Here is a 14,964-nt window from a genome sequence, read left to right on the forward strand (position 1 = left end):
CAGTCACACACAACAACCACAAAAGGCTGAAGCACTACTGAAATCCTCAGTTCCTAGTAAGGCTCAATTTCTTCATATTTAACGAAGAATGAGAAAACGTGGAATAAAGTAGTTTTCATGCAACTGTTTAAAATAAGAAAATTGTCCCTATTTTCCCAGGAAGGTTTTTCTCAAGGAAATTTCAGAGGGAAATTCTTCCATATGATAAAATAAACACAAATTCTTAAAAACAGTATCTCATTCAGACGTAAAAGTGCATTCATTTAACAAATTCACTGAGTATCCCATCTATGCCAAGCACTACTACAGGTCCTAGAGCCAATGAACAAAACTACACAAAAATCCCTGCTTACATAAAATTCACATTCTAGAAGGAAGAGAGACACACAAACAACATAAATAAGTAAAACATGCAGCAAATTTAATTAGTGCTAAGGGAAAAATAAAACGGGTAAAGGGGATAAAAAGTATGGGGAATAGTAACAATTCCACATGGAATGGACAGAGCAAGCTGGACTGAGATGCCACCTGAAAAAGACCTAGGCTTTTCTTGTCTGGAGGAAGGCTTTTTCTCCAGAGTTAATAGCAAGTACAAAGATCCTGAAGCAGGAACACGCTTGGTGTGTTCTAAGAAGAGAAATGGATGCCAGTGTGGTGGGGACAGTGTGAGCAAGACAGGGATGAGGAGACAAGATGAGAGAGGTAAGAGAGGGATGGGTCACATGGCACCTTGCAGGCTTCTGGCTTTTACTCTGAGTAGGAAAGAAAGGTACTGGAGGATTCTGAACAGAGTAACATGACCTGACTTTGTCAGACAGGATTACTTTGACTGTTGTGCAGAGAAGAAAATGAAACAGGTCAGGACATGAAATGTGAGTCAAAAACCGGCAACCATAATGACCAATGAGAGGGGCTCCTGCCTGGCTCAGTTGATGGAGCATCTAAGTCTTGATCTCAGGGTCCTATGCTGGGCATGGAGCCTATATAAATAAATGACCAATGAGAATCTGAAAAGCCCATTCCCGTTTACTTAGACAGAAATGAGAGAAAATGTCTCACTAAGTTGGCGAAGGTTCACCACACCACAAATCATCACTATGCTGAAATGGGCACTTCTAAATAAAGCTAGTGAGAATGTCAACTGGACAACCCTTTTCGAAAATTATTTGACCTAGTAATAGCTCTTCTAAGGTTAAATTCTTAGGAAAGGACTAGAGCTATTAACATGTGTGTTTGCAAACTATTCCTAATGAGAAAAAAAAAAACTGATTTAACAATGCTCCATTATTAGCTGTTCGTTAATTATGATAAAACCACTTGGTAACCTATTATGAAGATGATAAAATGGGGGGGTTTCCTAAGAATTTTTAATGATATTGGAATTTTTCATTTGTCGTGTTTATCTAAAAGGCAATATACAAAGATGTTCAGAGTGGTTATCTGAGTAGAATTATTTTCTTCTTAATTCTTCAATTCTCCAGATTTTCCTCTGTAAGAATGTACAGTCATAATGAAGAAAAAAATGATTTTTTAAATGAATTTACTAGTATGAGACTAAAATGTACAGCTGAGTTACCAGACAAAGGTAAGTATGTTCTAGAGTGATTTTCTTCAGAGTAATCCAGGCAAGGCTGTCCTGGGAGTTATCTCTAGACCCAAAAGGAATCACCAATACTGAAAACACTACTCTGCTGGTTTTGTAAATAACCTTGTTAAAGGCCTATAAGAAAGCTTCTGGGATAGAATGAGGGATACAGCTTTGTATCATTAACAGAGTAGATACTTAGACTAAAGTCCTTTAAATCGCCCTCAAATCAAACCTTCCTCCCCTAAGACTAAGCAATTTGTGTTGTGAGTATGAACTACAGAGAAGAACACTAAGCCATCATTCAGAAGACACTGTCTAGGCCCTGTTTTGAGCAAATCACCAGTCTGTGTTCTCTCCGTGATTCAGTTTCTTCATTAATAAAACCAAGATGATTACTACTATTCCTAGCATAACTTCCAGTCATTTTACAAAGATGAAATGAGAAATTACAGTCAAACATGTTCTCCCATGTTACAGAACTCAATAATTATAACTACTAGTAAAATATGATCTTTAAATATTAAAAGACATGTGATTTACCATATAGGTAGCACAATAAGCCTTATTATTATTCTACTTTGTGATTAAATACTCAAAATACGCAACCTCAAATAGCAATGCTTAACTATCATTAAACATTGTTCTCAACGAGTTAACATCCCTGCTAACCAAAACTTTATAATTTTTAATTATTTCTGACACCATTTACTTTATAAATATTTTACATCATGGGATCAGCCAATATTACATAATTTATACCTTCCTTAGTGACTTCCTTAGTGCTGTAGAAATATCAGTCAGTGCTACACTATCATGCTACTGTGCTGAAGAGGCCTGGGTCTATTCTACCTATTAGTAAATTGATCTGTTACGTACTCTAAATACTATATTACCAATTATGCAAACATTACATTGGTAACAACAGGATAACTCAGAAAAAAAACACAATTATATGTACTTACATTTCGGGTCCATGCTAAGCGATCTGTGTTATAACCCATCATGTTCATGAGACAAGTCACAAATAAATTCCACTCAGAGTGGTAACTGGGTCCTCCTGGAGCGCTGTGGACACTGTACCACTTGACAAGCATCTGAACAGCTATTTCCTTTGGCAGGATAAACTTAATTGCTTGCAAACATGTTTGCACTATTAAAAGCAAAGATTAATTTTAGTATGCTTCCCATATGCATTTCTTTTCCCCTTTCAATAAGAAAGTTTGCTTTTTTTTTTAACTACTTCAGTGTAAATGCCAATTACTCTGAAAAGAGAACTGTCATTACAGACCCAGTGGGACAAAAACATTCCCAGCTGATCACCTGAAACTTAAACCAACTACTGAATCCAAGAGGAACTGCAAAAGGTTTCAGGGCAGCTTTCCTCTCGCTCACTGATTGTGGATCGGAAATAAGACAACCAACAGTCCAGATTAGCCTGGGACAGAAATGATTTATACCCACCGCCCTAGCAATTACTAACAGCTCCCCGTTTTCCTCTCAGAAATACTCTAGTTTGGACAATAAAGGACATTCTATCAAAAACATGTAATTTCTACATGAATAAGTTCATATAAGATACTGCTGAAATACTTCAGTAAATATTCAATACTCAAAATACGCAACCTCAAATAGCAATGCTTAACTATCATTAAACAATCGTCTCAATGAGTTAACATCCCTGCTAACCAAAATTTCATAATTTTTAATTATTTCTGACACCATTTACTTTATAAATATTTTACATCATGGGATCAGCCAATATTACATAATTTATACCTTCCTTAGTGACTTCCTTAGTGCTGAAGAAATATCAGTCACAGTGCTACACTATCATGCTACTATGCTGAAGAGGCCTGGGTCTGCTTTTCGTAGTTAAGTGGCCTCAAACCGCAATGTTTTTGTATTCTCACATCTTCTCTTTAGGGGATTCTCTTCTTCCCTTCCCATTGTCACCAGGCCCATCCTCAGCAGCATATTCTCTCTCATCAATTTGCTATGTTGCAGCAAAGATTAGAGTCAAATAGAATAAATGCTAGAAAAATCAAATAACCAAGTTTGTCATGGTTGAATCCAGAACAAGTGTAAACCAGATACTGCCTAGGGGGTTGAGGAATGTTTATAAGTAAAGTACAGAAAGTTCAAAGTACAGAAACTTATGTGACTTCTATCTGGCTATGAGAGAGTAAGATTTTACTCTGCTTTCATTTTATTTTATTTAGTCTGTTATCTGTTTTCATATTTTTTGTTTAGGTTTATACTTCTGAGGTATATGCCCTTGAAATTACTTGGTTAAATACCTCTTAGAAAAGCAAGGTATCTCTACATCTTCTCACAGTATCATTTTACCACACCAATGAAAGATAGTTCCTAGAACAAAAAAGTCATTCTATCCTACTTAACCAAATTCCAGAAACCACTAAATCTGCCAATGCTTTGCTTTGCCACTTAGATTTTGAAACTAACAGATGTTGTGAATTTTCTTATACACTGTTTTCTTAACTTACAACTGTTGATAAATCCTTCCAATTCTGAAGTTTTACTATTCTCTATTCAGAAATATCCTCCTAGTATTTTTCAAATTGTGTTTCAATAACTTAGACTCTAATTTTAATAAAATACACCTGACTGTATTTTGACTATAACACTGAGTTTTATTCAATTAAGGCAATTATGTTAATTTCTCAATTTATCTAACAATAGAAATATTTATTTTTTAAATTAACATATAATGTATTATTTGCTTCAAGCGTACAGGTCTGTGAATCATCAGGCTTACACAATTCACAGCACTCATAGCACATACCCTCCCCAATGTCCATAACCCAACCACCCTATCCTCCCTCCACCCCCCAACAACTCTTAAGTTTGTTTCCTGAGATTAAGAGTCTCTTATGATTTAAAGCCACCACATATGCCAAAAGATGTTTTAGTTGCTTAGGTTTCCTTGTTTCTCAGATTTTCTTGCAAGAGGCATATCTACTCACTGCATGGCCTTCTTCAACATAAGAAATCTCAGAGAAACAGAACGAGTACATCCTTCAAGTATACCCCTAGTCTTAGAGCACATACGGAGTAGACACTGAAAAGTGATCCCCAGCTCTTCACAGCTTCTCCGCTAAGTAAAAACCTCAATCCCACAGCTTCAAAAACAGCAAATTTTTAAAAATCCCAATTACTATTGCAAATCAGCAAATACTACAAATCTTAGCAATCAAACAGAGAATACACAGAAGCGAGGTCTACCTCAATCATACCTAATTCAGAGGTGGCAATTTCAGGAATAGTGATCCTAACCATGGAGCCATTACTCAATTCCTAGGGGAAAGAATGAAAACAAACAGGAGCACATAATTAGAATTTGTGCATTCTAAGTCTCTGAATGTCTTAAAAATGGCTATGCTTTATAAGACTGCCTGTCAAAGTAAAATTCATACAATAAATGAAAATATTTTTCAAACAGAACTGAATACTTTCAAATTTCAGAAACTGTAAATGTCCTTATTTAAAAAACGTTTCCAGGGACATCTAGGTGACTCAGCCGTGTTAGCATCTATCTGCCTTTGGCTCAGGTCATGATCTCAGAGTCCTGGATTAGAGCCCTGTGTTGGACACCCAGCTCAGCGAGGAGTCTGCTTCTTCTTCTCCCTCTACCTCTCTCCTGCTATGCTCTCTCTAATAAATAAATAAATAAAATATTTAAAAACAAACAAATAAATAGCATTTCTAAAAGTTCTTGTTTTAATGACATGTTTAATTTTTATACATACACTAAGACTCATCATCACTAAAAAAGATTAACTTTTAATGAAAAGACAAAAATCCTAGGGCACCTGGGTGGCTCAGTGAGTTAAGCCTCTGTCTTTGGCTCAGGTCATGAGCTCAGGGTCCTGGGATCAAGCCCCATGTGAGGCTCTCTGCTTAGCGGGGACCCTGCTTCCCCCTCTCTCTCTGCCTGCCTCTCTGCCTACTTGTGATCTCTCTGTCAAGTAAATAAATCTTTTTTTTTTTTTCAAAGATTTTATTTATTTGACAGAGAGAAATCACAAGTAAGCAGAGAGGCAGGCAGAGAGAGAGGAGGAAGCAGGCTCCCTGCTGAGCAGAAAGCCCGATGCAGGGCTCGAACCCAGGACCTGGGATCATGACCTGAGCCGAAGGCAGCGGCCTAACCCACTGAGCCACCCAGGTGCCCCTAAATAAATCTTTTTTAAAAAAGATAAAAATCCTATTAATATAAAATTTAACTACTTTTTTTTTTAAGATTTTACTTATTTCTTTGACACGAAGAGAGAAAGAGAGTACAAGTGGGGGAGCAGCAGGCATAGGGAGAGGGAAAAGCAGACTCCCCACTCAGGAGGGAGCCCAATGTGGGACTCAATCCCAGAACCCTGAGATCATGACCTGAGCCGAAAGCAGCTGCTTAACTGACTGCGCCACCCAGATGCCCAAAATTCAACTATTTAAATAAGATTTGTTTTTTAATAATTTTTAATAATAAAGCAACTGTAGAAAGGTAAGCAGAATTACCTCAAATTATTTTAAAGTAAAATAGTACAAAAAAAGACATATTTTTTTAAAAATCATAAAAAATATGTTTTCATATTACAAACAGAATTCTCCATTCTGACAAATTTGAAATGATAGTCGTATTTCTTAGAGAGGTACCTAATCTTTTAAAAATAAATATACTTACCAGAGTTACTCTGTTACAGACAGGGTCTCTTATGGAATGAATGTAAGTTCCAAGCTGTTGGAAAGTACAGTCCTCATTATAGAGAGAATCATGAAGTTTTGAAGAATCCCTCAGTTCTGGAACTGGGGAGAACAGAGCCACCTGTAAACAGTTATAAATACAACACAGATGAAATATTTTTTGAGGAATTAAGGATAAAGAAAGCTCTTTTTGTACATGGTCTAACAACTGTACATAATGATTTAAAGCCCTTCTGTTCTCAGTATGATGAACCACCTTACAGCAAACCAAGATCTTCACCCAAAGCAACTTGAAAAAGTCAGTAAAATAGTAAAACATCTGATCAATAGCACTGGAGAGCTATGGAGACAACCTAGACCTAAGCGGCCAAGATCCAGGAGAGAAAGAAGGGAGTCACAGGGAGATGGTCCAAAATTCTTACACCACTTTTCCTGGTCTTGGCATGTGTGACATTTGGTGGGGATTTGGTAGGCAGTATGTATACACTGAGTGTGCAAGGAAGGCCAGTGCTAAGAGGAAGAAGAGACAGCAACACTTCTGGCAATCTTACAGAGCTAAATACATAAACCGTAACTTGAGGCAGCCAAGGCAGAGATGACTTGAGAATCTAAGACCCCAGAGTGAAAGGAGAGCAATGAGAAAGCAAACAAACAAGACAAGTACATAGTGGTATCTCCCCTACAGCCAAATGTTTGTTCTGAACATATGAGAATATTTACTTGCTCAATTGTAGACATGCAAACAAAAAACTTAAATGATCTTAATTACTAATTAGATACACATGCTTCAGGCATTAGATTGAGTCCTAAACACTGACCCTTTTTGTAATTCCATAATTCAAATCACAGGACATCTCTAAGTGAGTATCTTATCAATACTGACAGCCCATCAAGTATAAGATTATTTATTATATTCAAGCTTCTACTCCCACAGCTGCCACAAAAAGAGAGCTGAGCTCCACTGGTCCTGAATCTAAGTCTAACTGCACAACCAATCAGAGATGTGGGAAGTCATCGGCTAATGTATAATATAAAGATCTTGTGACTCCATGGCTACCACAAAGACACTAATCATTCCTGGGTTAATGGAATTCTAAGAAAGTTAGGAATCATTTTACATTACAAAAGACAAAAATTGGGGTGCCTGGGTGGGTCAGTGAGTTAAAGCCTCTGTCTTCGGCTCAGGTCATGATCTCAGGGTCCTGGGATCAAGCCCCGCATCGGGCTCTCTGCTCAGCGGGAGCCTGCTCCCCCCGCCCCTCTGCCTGCCTGCCTCTCTGCCTACTTGTGATCTCTATTAAATAAATAAATAAAATCTTTAAAAAAAAAAAAAGACAAAAATTCCTCCAAATCACACAAAACTCTGACACTTCTCCAGCTGCCTTTTGAAAATTCTGTAAATGTCCTGCTTTAAGGGAAAAAAACCCAATAATGCACATATTTAAAAAACAAAACCAAGGCCTAGACATTGACCAATAAAACTGCTTGCACCAACCTTCACTTTCAACTGCCCCTAAACATCTGCACCCAAATGTCTCTCAAATGCAGACGCCCTTTCTCCAGGCTTCCTAACTTGGTAAGCATGGGTGTCCACCCAGCTTGCTCAGAGAACTCTGAGCCTTGTTCACCAACACCTCTCCCCAGCAGAGCACAAAACCAATCAGCTAACAGACTCTGCCATTTCCACTTCTCCAGACCTCTCATCTCACTCCCCTCCTTTCCAATATGCTGGTGTAACTCCTCGGATCCTCTTCACGCCTCTTGAATTAGCACAGAAAACAACACTTGGAATCTCTTTGGTCTAAGTCCTAAAATAAACATCTAAAACATAGAGCCTAATATTCATAACTCCATCCTCAAAAACCTGTAATGTTCTGGTGATAGCATTCAGAATAAAAACTTTTTCATCCTTTCTGCCTTTAAGAACATGTTAGAGTCTAAATCCCAACTCTAACACTTACTAGCTATATGACTTTAGATAAGTAACCTTTTATCTCTATGTACCCGTTTGTAAAATGGGGAGCAGTATCTTCCCAACAAAGCCATTCTAAGGGATTAAATGAGTTAATACATATAAAACATTTTAGAAAAGTGCCTAGCACATAGAAAACACTCAAAAGCAAGTTATTTTTTTTTTTTTAAGATTTTATTTATTTGTCAGAGAGAGAGGGAGAGAGAGCAAGCACAGGCAGACAGAATGGCAGGCAGAGGCAGAGGGAGAAGCAGGCTCCTGCTGAGCAAGGAGCCCGATGCGGGACTCGATCCCAGGATGCTGGAATCATGACCTGAGCCGAAGGCAGCTGCTTAACCAACTGAGCCACCCAGGCATCCCAAAGCAAGTTATTATTACCCATCCCCTGCCCTGCCCCACCCAAGAAGCGACTTGTACTTTTATTAAGCATTCATTCATTCCACAGTCTTACACGCTACATGATGGAAATATGAATATTCCAAAGAAATGTTCTGCACTTACCTGCTTCCACTTCATTTCCCATGAGATTCCTCTTTGCTCCGAATGCCCCTTTTAATCTATAGGTATCCTACTTATCATAAAGGTCCAAACCAACTTAAACATGCCCCTCAGATACAAGCTTCTGGTTCTGCCACATCAACACATCAGGATATATCTTTCTATCAGCAAATCTGCTGTGGCACTCTCTATTCCTCATTCCTAAGTCTTAATAATCTACCTTAAATTATAATTTCTCATGCAGCATTACACTTGTTCCACCCAAATCAATTATGATATTCCTAGATGAAAAAGAATGTAGTACCTTACACATCTTTATAGTACCTTACACATCACAAGGGCAATCAGTAAGTTTACTGAATCATTTGTGTTTGAAAACATACATACTCTAACAAGTATTACCTGAACTTCTAATTCTGTCATTTTTAAGACAGAAAAAAGTTAACCATGGAAAGAACTAATATTTGAACCAAACTTCTTTAAAACACTATTGACTTTTTTGGGGTGCCTGGGTGGCTCAGTGGGTTAAGCCGCTGCCTTCGGCTCAGGTCATGATCCCAGGTCCTGGGTTCGAGCCCCACATCGGGCTTTCTGCTCAGCGGGGAGCCTGCTTCCTCCTCTCTCTTTGCCTGCCTCTCTGCCTACTTGTGATTTCTCTCTGCCAAATGAATAAATAAAATCTTTAAAAAAATAAAAAAATAAAAAAAAAATAAAACACTATTGACTTTTTTAAATTTTAAGTATTTTTTAATTGAATTAACATACGGTGCATTATTAGTTTCAGAAGTAGAGCTCAGTGATTCATCAGTCTTATATAATACCCAGTGCTCATTACAGCATGTTCCCTCCTTAATGTCCATCACCCAATTAACCCATCCCCCTACCCCATCCAAACCAGAAAACCTCTGTTTGTTTCCTATGAGTAAGAGTCTCTAGGGCCACCTGGGTAGCTCAGTTGGTTAAGCATCTGCCTTCCACCCAGCTCATGATCCAGGGTCCTGGGATTGAGTCCCACATTGGGCTCCTTGCTCAGCAGGGAGCCTGCTTCTCCCTCTGCCTCTGCCTGCCCCTCCCCCTGTTTGTGCTCTCTGACAGATAAATAAACTCTTTTTAAAAAAAGAGAGAGTCTCTAATTTAGACAACACCTAATTCATTACTCACCTCATCCAAGGATCCAAGTAGTTTACTAAGAGGCTTAGGAGTACTGACACTGTCAAGTGGAGTGCTGGGCCGAGGCATCGTGTTAGACATTGTCAGGGAAGGAGCTGGCAGTCCAGGAATAAAAACCTTTCCCACCTTTAAGCAATAAAAAGATGTGGGAAAAAATATTGGCTTTAATGTATCATATCCTTAAATAAAATGTTATGGCACATAAGCATACATTTCTTTTCATATTCTAAATTGTACACACACCGAACACCTCTAAAAAATGAATTTAAAAGAACTAAAATTTTAGTAATTCTACCATCCCCTACAAATATCTTGGTACAATTTTTCTTGGTCTGATTCCTTTTCTTCATTACTGAGGACTTATTCTGGCATAGGAAAGTGGGTGAATGCTAATAAAGTCAGAACATAATACAAAATCCCAGATATGATGCATTTTCCTACCATATTGGTGGTAAAGACAGCAGGGACACTAAGCATTCTGAAACTATAAGCAGCAATCTTGTTGATGACATCTCCGGTCAGAAAGAATGAACATCAATTACTTTCAAGGGGCTAAAAAAAATTAGGTGATGCTCCAGATAGTAAATCCAATGTAATCCGAACTGTGCTCTTGAGCTCATAATCTGCCTTCTTCCCTCATAAACTCTCAATTATTTCCTCAAAAAACTTTATGTATATTCTTCATTAGAAGAGTGAGTTGACCCCTTATTTTGGCTATTCATGAGGTTCTCAGGAAAAACAACCGAAGTTCAGATCCATGCGGGCTGAAAACTCTGGTAAGACTCAAAAGAAATAATCAGAACTCAAGTGAAATTCTAACAAAATCCTTATTTATGTCCATATATTACCGCAAAACTAATAAAATTACAAAGTTACCCAAACAAAATCCTCAGGATTAGAAAATAAAATGAGGGTGAAAAACAGTATATATAAAGTTTTTTAAAAGCTACAAGAGGGCGCCTGGGTGGCTCAGTCAGTTAAGTGTCTGCCTTCGGCTCAGGTCATGATCCCAGGGTCCTAGGATTGAGCCCTGCATCCAGCCCCACATTGCCCTGCATGAGGCTCCCTGCTCAGTGGGGAGTCTGCTTTTGCCTCTGCCCTTTCCCCTGCTCATACTCTCTCTCTCAAATAAATAAATAAATCTCTTTAAAAAAATAAAATAAGCTATGAGAGACCTCCAGTTAATGAAAATATGGAGTAAGCACATTTCATGCTATCCCCCCCACTATTTACAATAGAATCTGCACAAAATTTATAATGTAATGGAAGACTCTGAAAGCTGAAGAGAAGAAGACACTGGCTAGGGACCTGAGAACCAGAAATAACCTATGATGAATTCCCTAGGTGTTTTTGTTTCTTTCACTCTTTCCATAACTAGTTTTTGCATTCTCAAGGGGCCTGCAGCCCAGAAATGGCCACAGAAGCAAGAGAAACCTTGCTCTTTTTAGAAAAATGTCAGGAAAAGAGGGACGAAGCAAGACAGAGACATCTTCACCATACCTGCCCCACTCCAGGAAACACTAGGAAAAAAGCCACAGCCCTCAGTTTCCTCTGTATCAGGAGCTGTGGTCTGGAGTCTATGGGCAGAGTTCTATCATTCCCTCTGCAAGGAATAGGTGGCGTCCCTCCCTCAGCACAAGGAGTGTGGGCCAGGCCTATTCTGCATGGTGTTAACTAGGTGGTTATCTCCTCCCCTCCTCATCAGGCACTGCAGGTGCAGAGACTATGGACAGACCACTGCTGCTTTCATAGCCAAGAGGCAGCCCCTCTGCACCTCCCCATGGTGCAGGGGGAGGAACACTGGCTTTCATCCTTACTCTACAATAGTAAGGCAGCATACCTCTCCCCTTCTGTCCTCCACAGAAATTATGGGTGGAGCACTGTGTTCCATCACCACCCTGCAGTAACAAGGCAGTAACCCCTCTCTGTTCCACCTAGGAAGTGAGAGGAAGAACGGAAAAGAAATAAGAGAAGGATTTCTTAAATATGTGTATGAAATCCTGGGCAGACCTCTGAGTGAGCTATGTGTGAAACTGACCAAAAATGACACAGTAAAAGATCTAAGAACTAAACACTGATCTGTAACACCACTCAGTTCATCAAGCTGGCCTCTGGGTAGCAAAGAAATTGGGGCAGATACAATCTCAGTAAGAGCGGACAAAAAAAAAAAAACAGGCCCCAGAAATACCGCTCTCCTTGGCCAAAAAAAATCAGGAAAGGAATAGCTTAACAAGATCGAAAACTTTTAGACAATAAGTGATCTACTCCAGACAAACACCATGGGAAAGGGATGCCTGGGTGGCTCAGTCAGTTAAGCGTCTGCCTTTGGCTTGGGTCACGATCCCAGAGTCCTGGGATCAAGTCCCACAGTAAGCTCCTTGCTCAGCGAGAAGCCTGCCTCTCCCTCTGCCTGCTGTTCCCTCCACTTGCGCTTTCTCTGACAAATAAATAAATCTTAAAACAAACAAGCAAAAAAAGTCACCATGGGAAAAACTGTGTCCTACCTCTCAGTCCTGTCAGCAAAGTCCAAGTGGGGAGCCTAGATTTCCATTCTCACCTGACTCTAACAAGGCACCAATCTAAACGCTACATAAAGCAGCATTCAGAACTCTCGTACACTGTTGAATGTAAGGATTAAGGGGACATATTATAAACTGGTACAACCTACATCCTAGAAGACAATTTGGTGCCCCACCCCCCGTGGCCAAATTGAACATGCATATACTCTGAAGGTTAAGGGACATGTGTAAGAACTTTTTTAAAGCATTACTAGAGGAAACAGCAGAAGCAACACAAACACCCCCAGTGACAATAAAATGGTAAAAGTTTTGGTATAACCATACAATGGACTACTAGAGAACAGTGAATAAATACAGCTACACATGGACATAGATAAATCTAAAAATAAATAATAATGTTGAGCAAAATAATGAAGTCCAGAGAAGATCATATGGTATATCTCCTTTATATAAAAATTCAAATTTAAGGAAAACTAAACAATTTACTCCTTAGTGACATGTACATAACTGCAAAAAAAACTTGTAATAAAAACAAGATTTTCCTCAATGTACAGAGAGTATGTTAAAAAAACCCAAAACAAAACAAAACCTAGAGCTAACATCAGACTTAATAGTGACAGACTGAAACTTTCCTCCTAAGATCAAAAACAAGACAAGGATGTCCACTCTTGCCACTTCTTTAACTCAGTAAATGACAATAAACAATGAAAAGCTTTCCAAATAAAAAACAAACAAGATTTATTGCAAAAAGTCAGTCTATCCAGGGGGAGGTGGGAGATGAGGCTGTAAGTAAGGAAACAGCACCCTGCAGACAATAAAGATACTGCCCAGATTGGTGGCCAGTGGTCACTGTCAGGGCCACTTCATTAATCTTCAAACTGTGTATATGTATTTAAATTTTGCAATCTAAATTGTTAAAAATTTACATAATTCTGTATATAAATTTCACAACTGTTAAAAAAAAACTATATGGTGAACACACTACACATTTAATGAAACTTTATAAAAACCTTGAGACTTAACAAAGCTACCCATACATCAATTTCAAAACTACATTCTTTATAAAACTTCAGGTTAACTTTTGTTTTTCTTTTTTTTAAGATTTACTCATTTATTTTATATATTTTTTTTCTTTTTTTAAATAATCTACCTATATTAATTAATGAGTCCCCATCTGTGCCAGATAGCACCAATCCATCTAATGGCAATGAGTCGTAGGCCTCCAAATTGGGACCAACCTAACTGGAGACTTGATTTTCTTTCTTCTTTTTTCCTGGGCGGGAACTTCATTTTCAACTAAAAAAAAAATCTTCTGCCAAATTCTACAACCAAATTTAATATTAGGTCACTAATATTAAATATTAAACTAAACTCACATTAAAAAATAATAATCAGGGGCGCCTGGGTGGCTCAGTCAGTTAAGTGCCTTCAGCTCAGGTCATGCTCCCAGGGTCCTGGGGTTGAGCCCTGCACTGGCTTTCTGCTTAGCAGGGAGCCTGCTTCTCCCTCAGCCCCTGCCTGCCACTTCCCCTGCTTATGATCACCCTCTGTCAAATGAATAAATAAATAAAATCATTTAAAAAGAATGTTTAAAAATAATAATAATCAAGGAGGTGGTCCTACAAAAGGATGAAAGGCTACTTACTACTTACCCGAACCACTCCTGTGTACAGCACCAGGTTTCCACTGCCTTCAAGGACCAGCATGGTATCGATCTTCTGAGAGAAAGACAAAAATTTTATTTGCCAATCTGTGCAAATTATAAAACATAATGATTTTCAACTCTCAAGAAATGTGCCTGCATTTACCTCCACTGGTGCTGCATCCTTCGCGTGTATGTTGGTGATGGACCCAAAGATGAGCTGAGTTTTATCATTACTCTCTTGAAACTTTACACAGCTAAACAGTAAAATAAAAAGAGAAACAAACTACTGATATGTACAACAACTTATAGTGATCTTTAAGGTATTATGCTGACTGGGAAAAGCCGATTTTGAGAGGTTACATATTGTATAATTCCATTTATGTAACATTTTCAAATGACAAAAATTTTAGAAATGGAGAACAGATCCCTGGTCACTAGGGGTTAGGGATGGGGTGGGTGGGTTTAGTGTACGGGACTATAAAGGAGGGACATCTTTGAGGTAATAAAGAAGTTCTATATCTTGACTGTGGTGTTTGCACAAATTTACACATGAGAAAATTTCATGGAATTATAAACACATACAAATGAGCACACGTAAAACTAATGAAATCTGAATAAGGTTTGTGGATTGTACCAATGCCAAGTTCCTTATTTTGATAATGTACTATAATTATATAAGATGTTACCCTTGGGGGATAAACAGTACAGGGTACACAGGACTGCCCCCTACTATTTTGCAACTGCCTGTGTTTTATAATTATTGTTTTATAATTATTTCAAAATAAAAAGGTAAGTAAGTGGACAAAAGATATGAATACACATTTTTACCTAAAAAGATAAATGAGTGGCCAGTAAGAACATG

General features: G+C 38.3%; 1 protein-coding gene across 4 annotated transcripts in view; it reads right to left on the minus strand.

Annotated features, from left to right (window-relative positions):
- Window positions 1-14,964, minus strand: part of ANAPC1 (anaphase promoting complex subunit 1) — a 103,307-nt gene that overhangs the window by 71,906 nt on the left and 16,437 nt on the right. For 3 of the 4 annotated variants that reach the window (XM_047745172.1, XM_047745173.1, XM_047745171.1), the window contains 6 exons: window positions 14,266-14,356; window positions 14,110-14,175; window positions 9,930-10,064; window positions 6,279-6,419; window positions 4,843-4,903; window positions 2,551-2,738 (listed from right to left, as the gene is read on the minus strand). In XM_047745172.1, coding sequence (XP_047601128.1) covers window positions 2,551-2,738; window positions 4,843-4,903; window positions 6,279-6,419; window positions 9,930-10,064; window positions 14,110-14,175; window positions 14,266-14,356 — 682 coding nt within the window. The remainder of the gene's footprint in view (window positions 1-2,550; window positions 2,739-4,842; window positions 4,904-6,278; window positions 6,420-9,929; window positions 10,065-14,109; window positions 14,176-14,265; window positions 14,357-14,964) is intronic. The other variant, XM_047745174.1, reaches the window with a different exon arrangement.

The sequence above is a fragment of the Lutra lutra genome, chromosome 9, assembly GCF_902655055.1.
Source record: "Lutra lutra chromosome 9, mLutLut1.2, whole genome shotgun sequence".
Taxonomy (NCBI): Eukaryota; Metazoa; Chordata; class Mammalia; order Carnivora; family Mustelidae; genus Lutra; species Lutra lutra.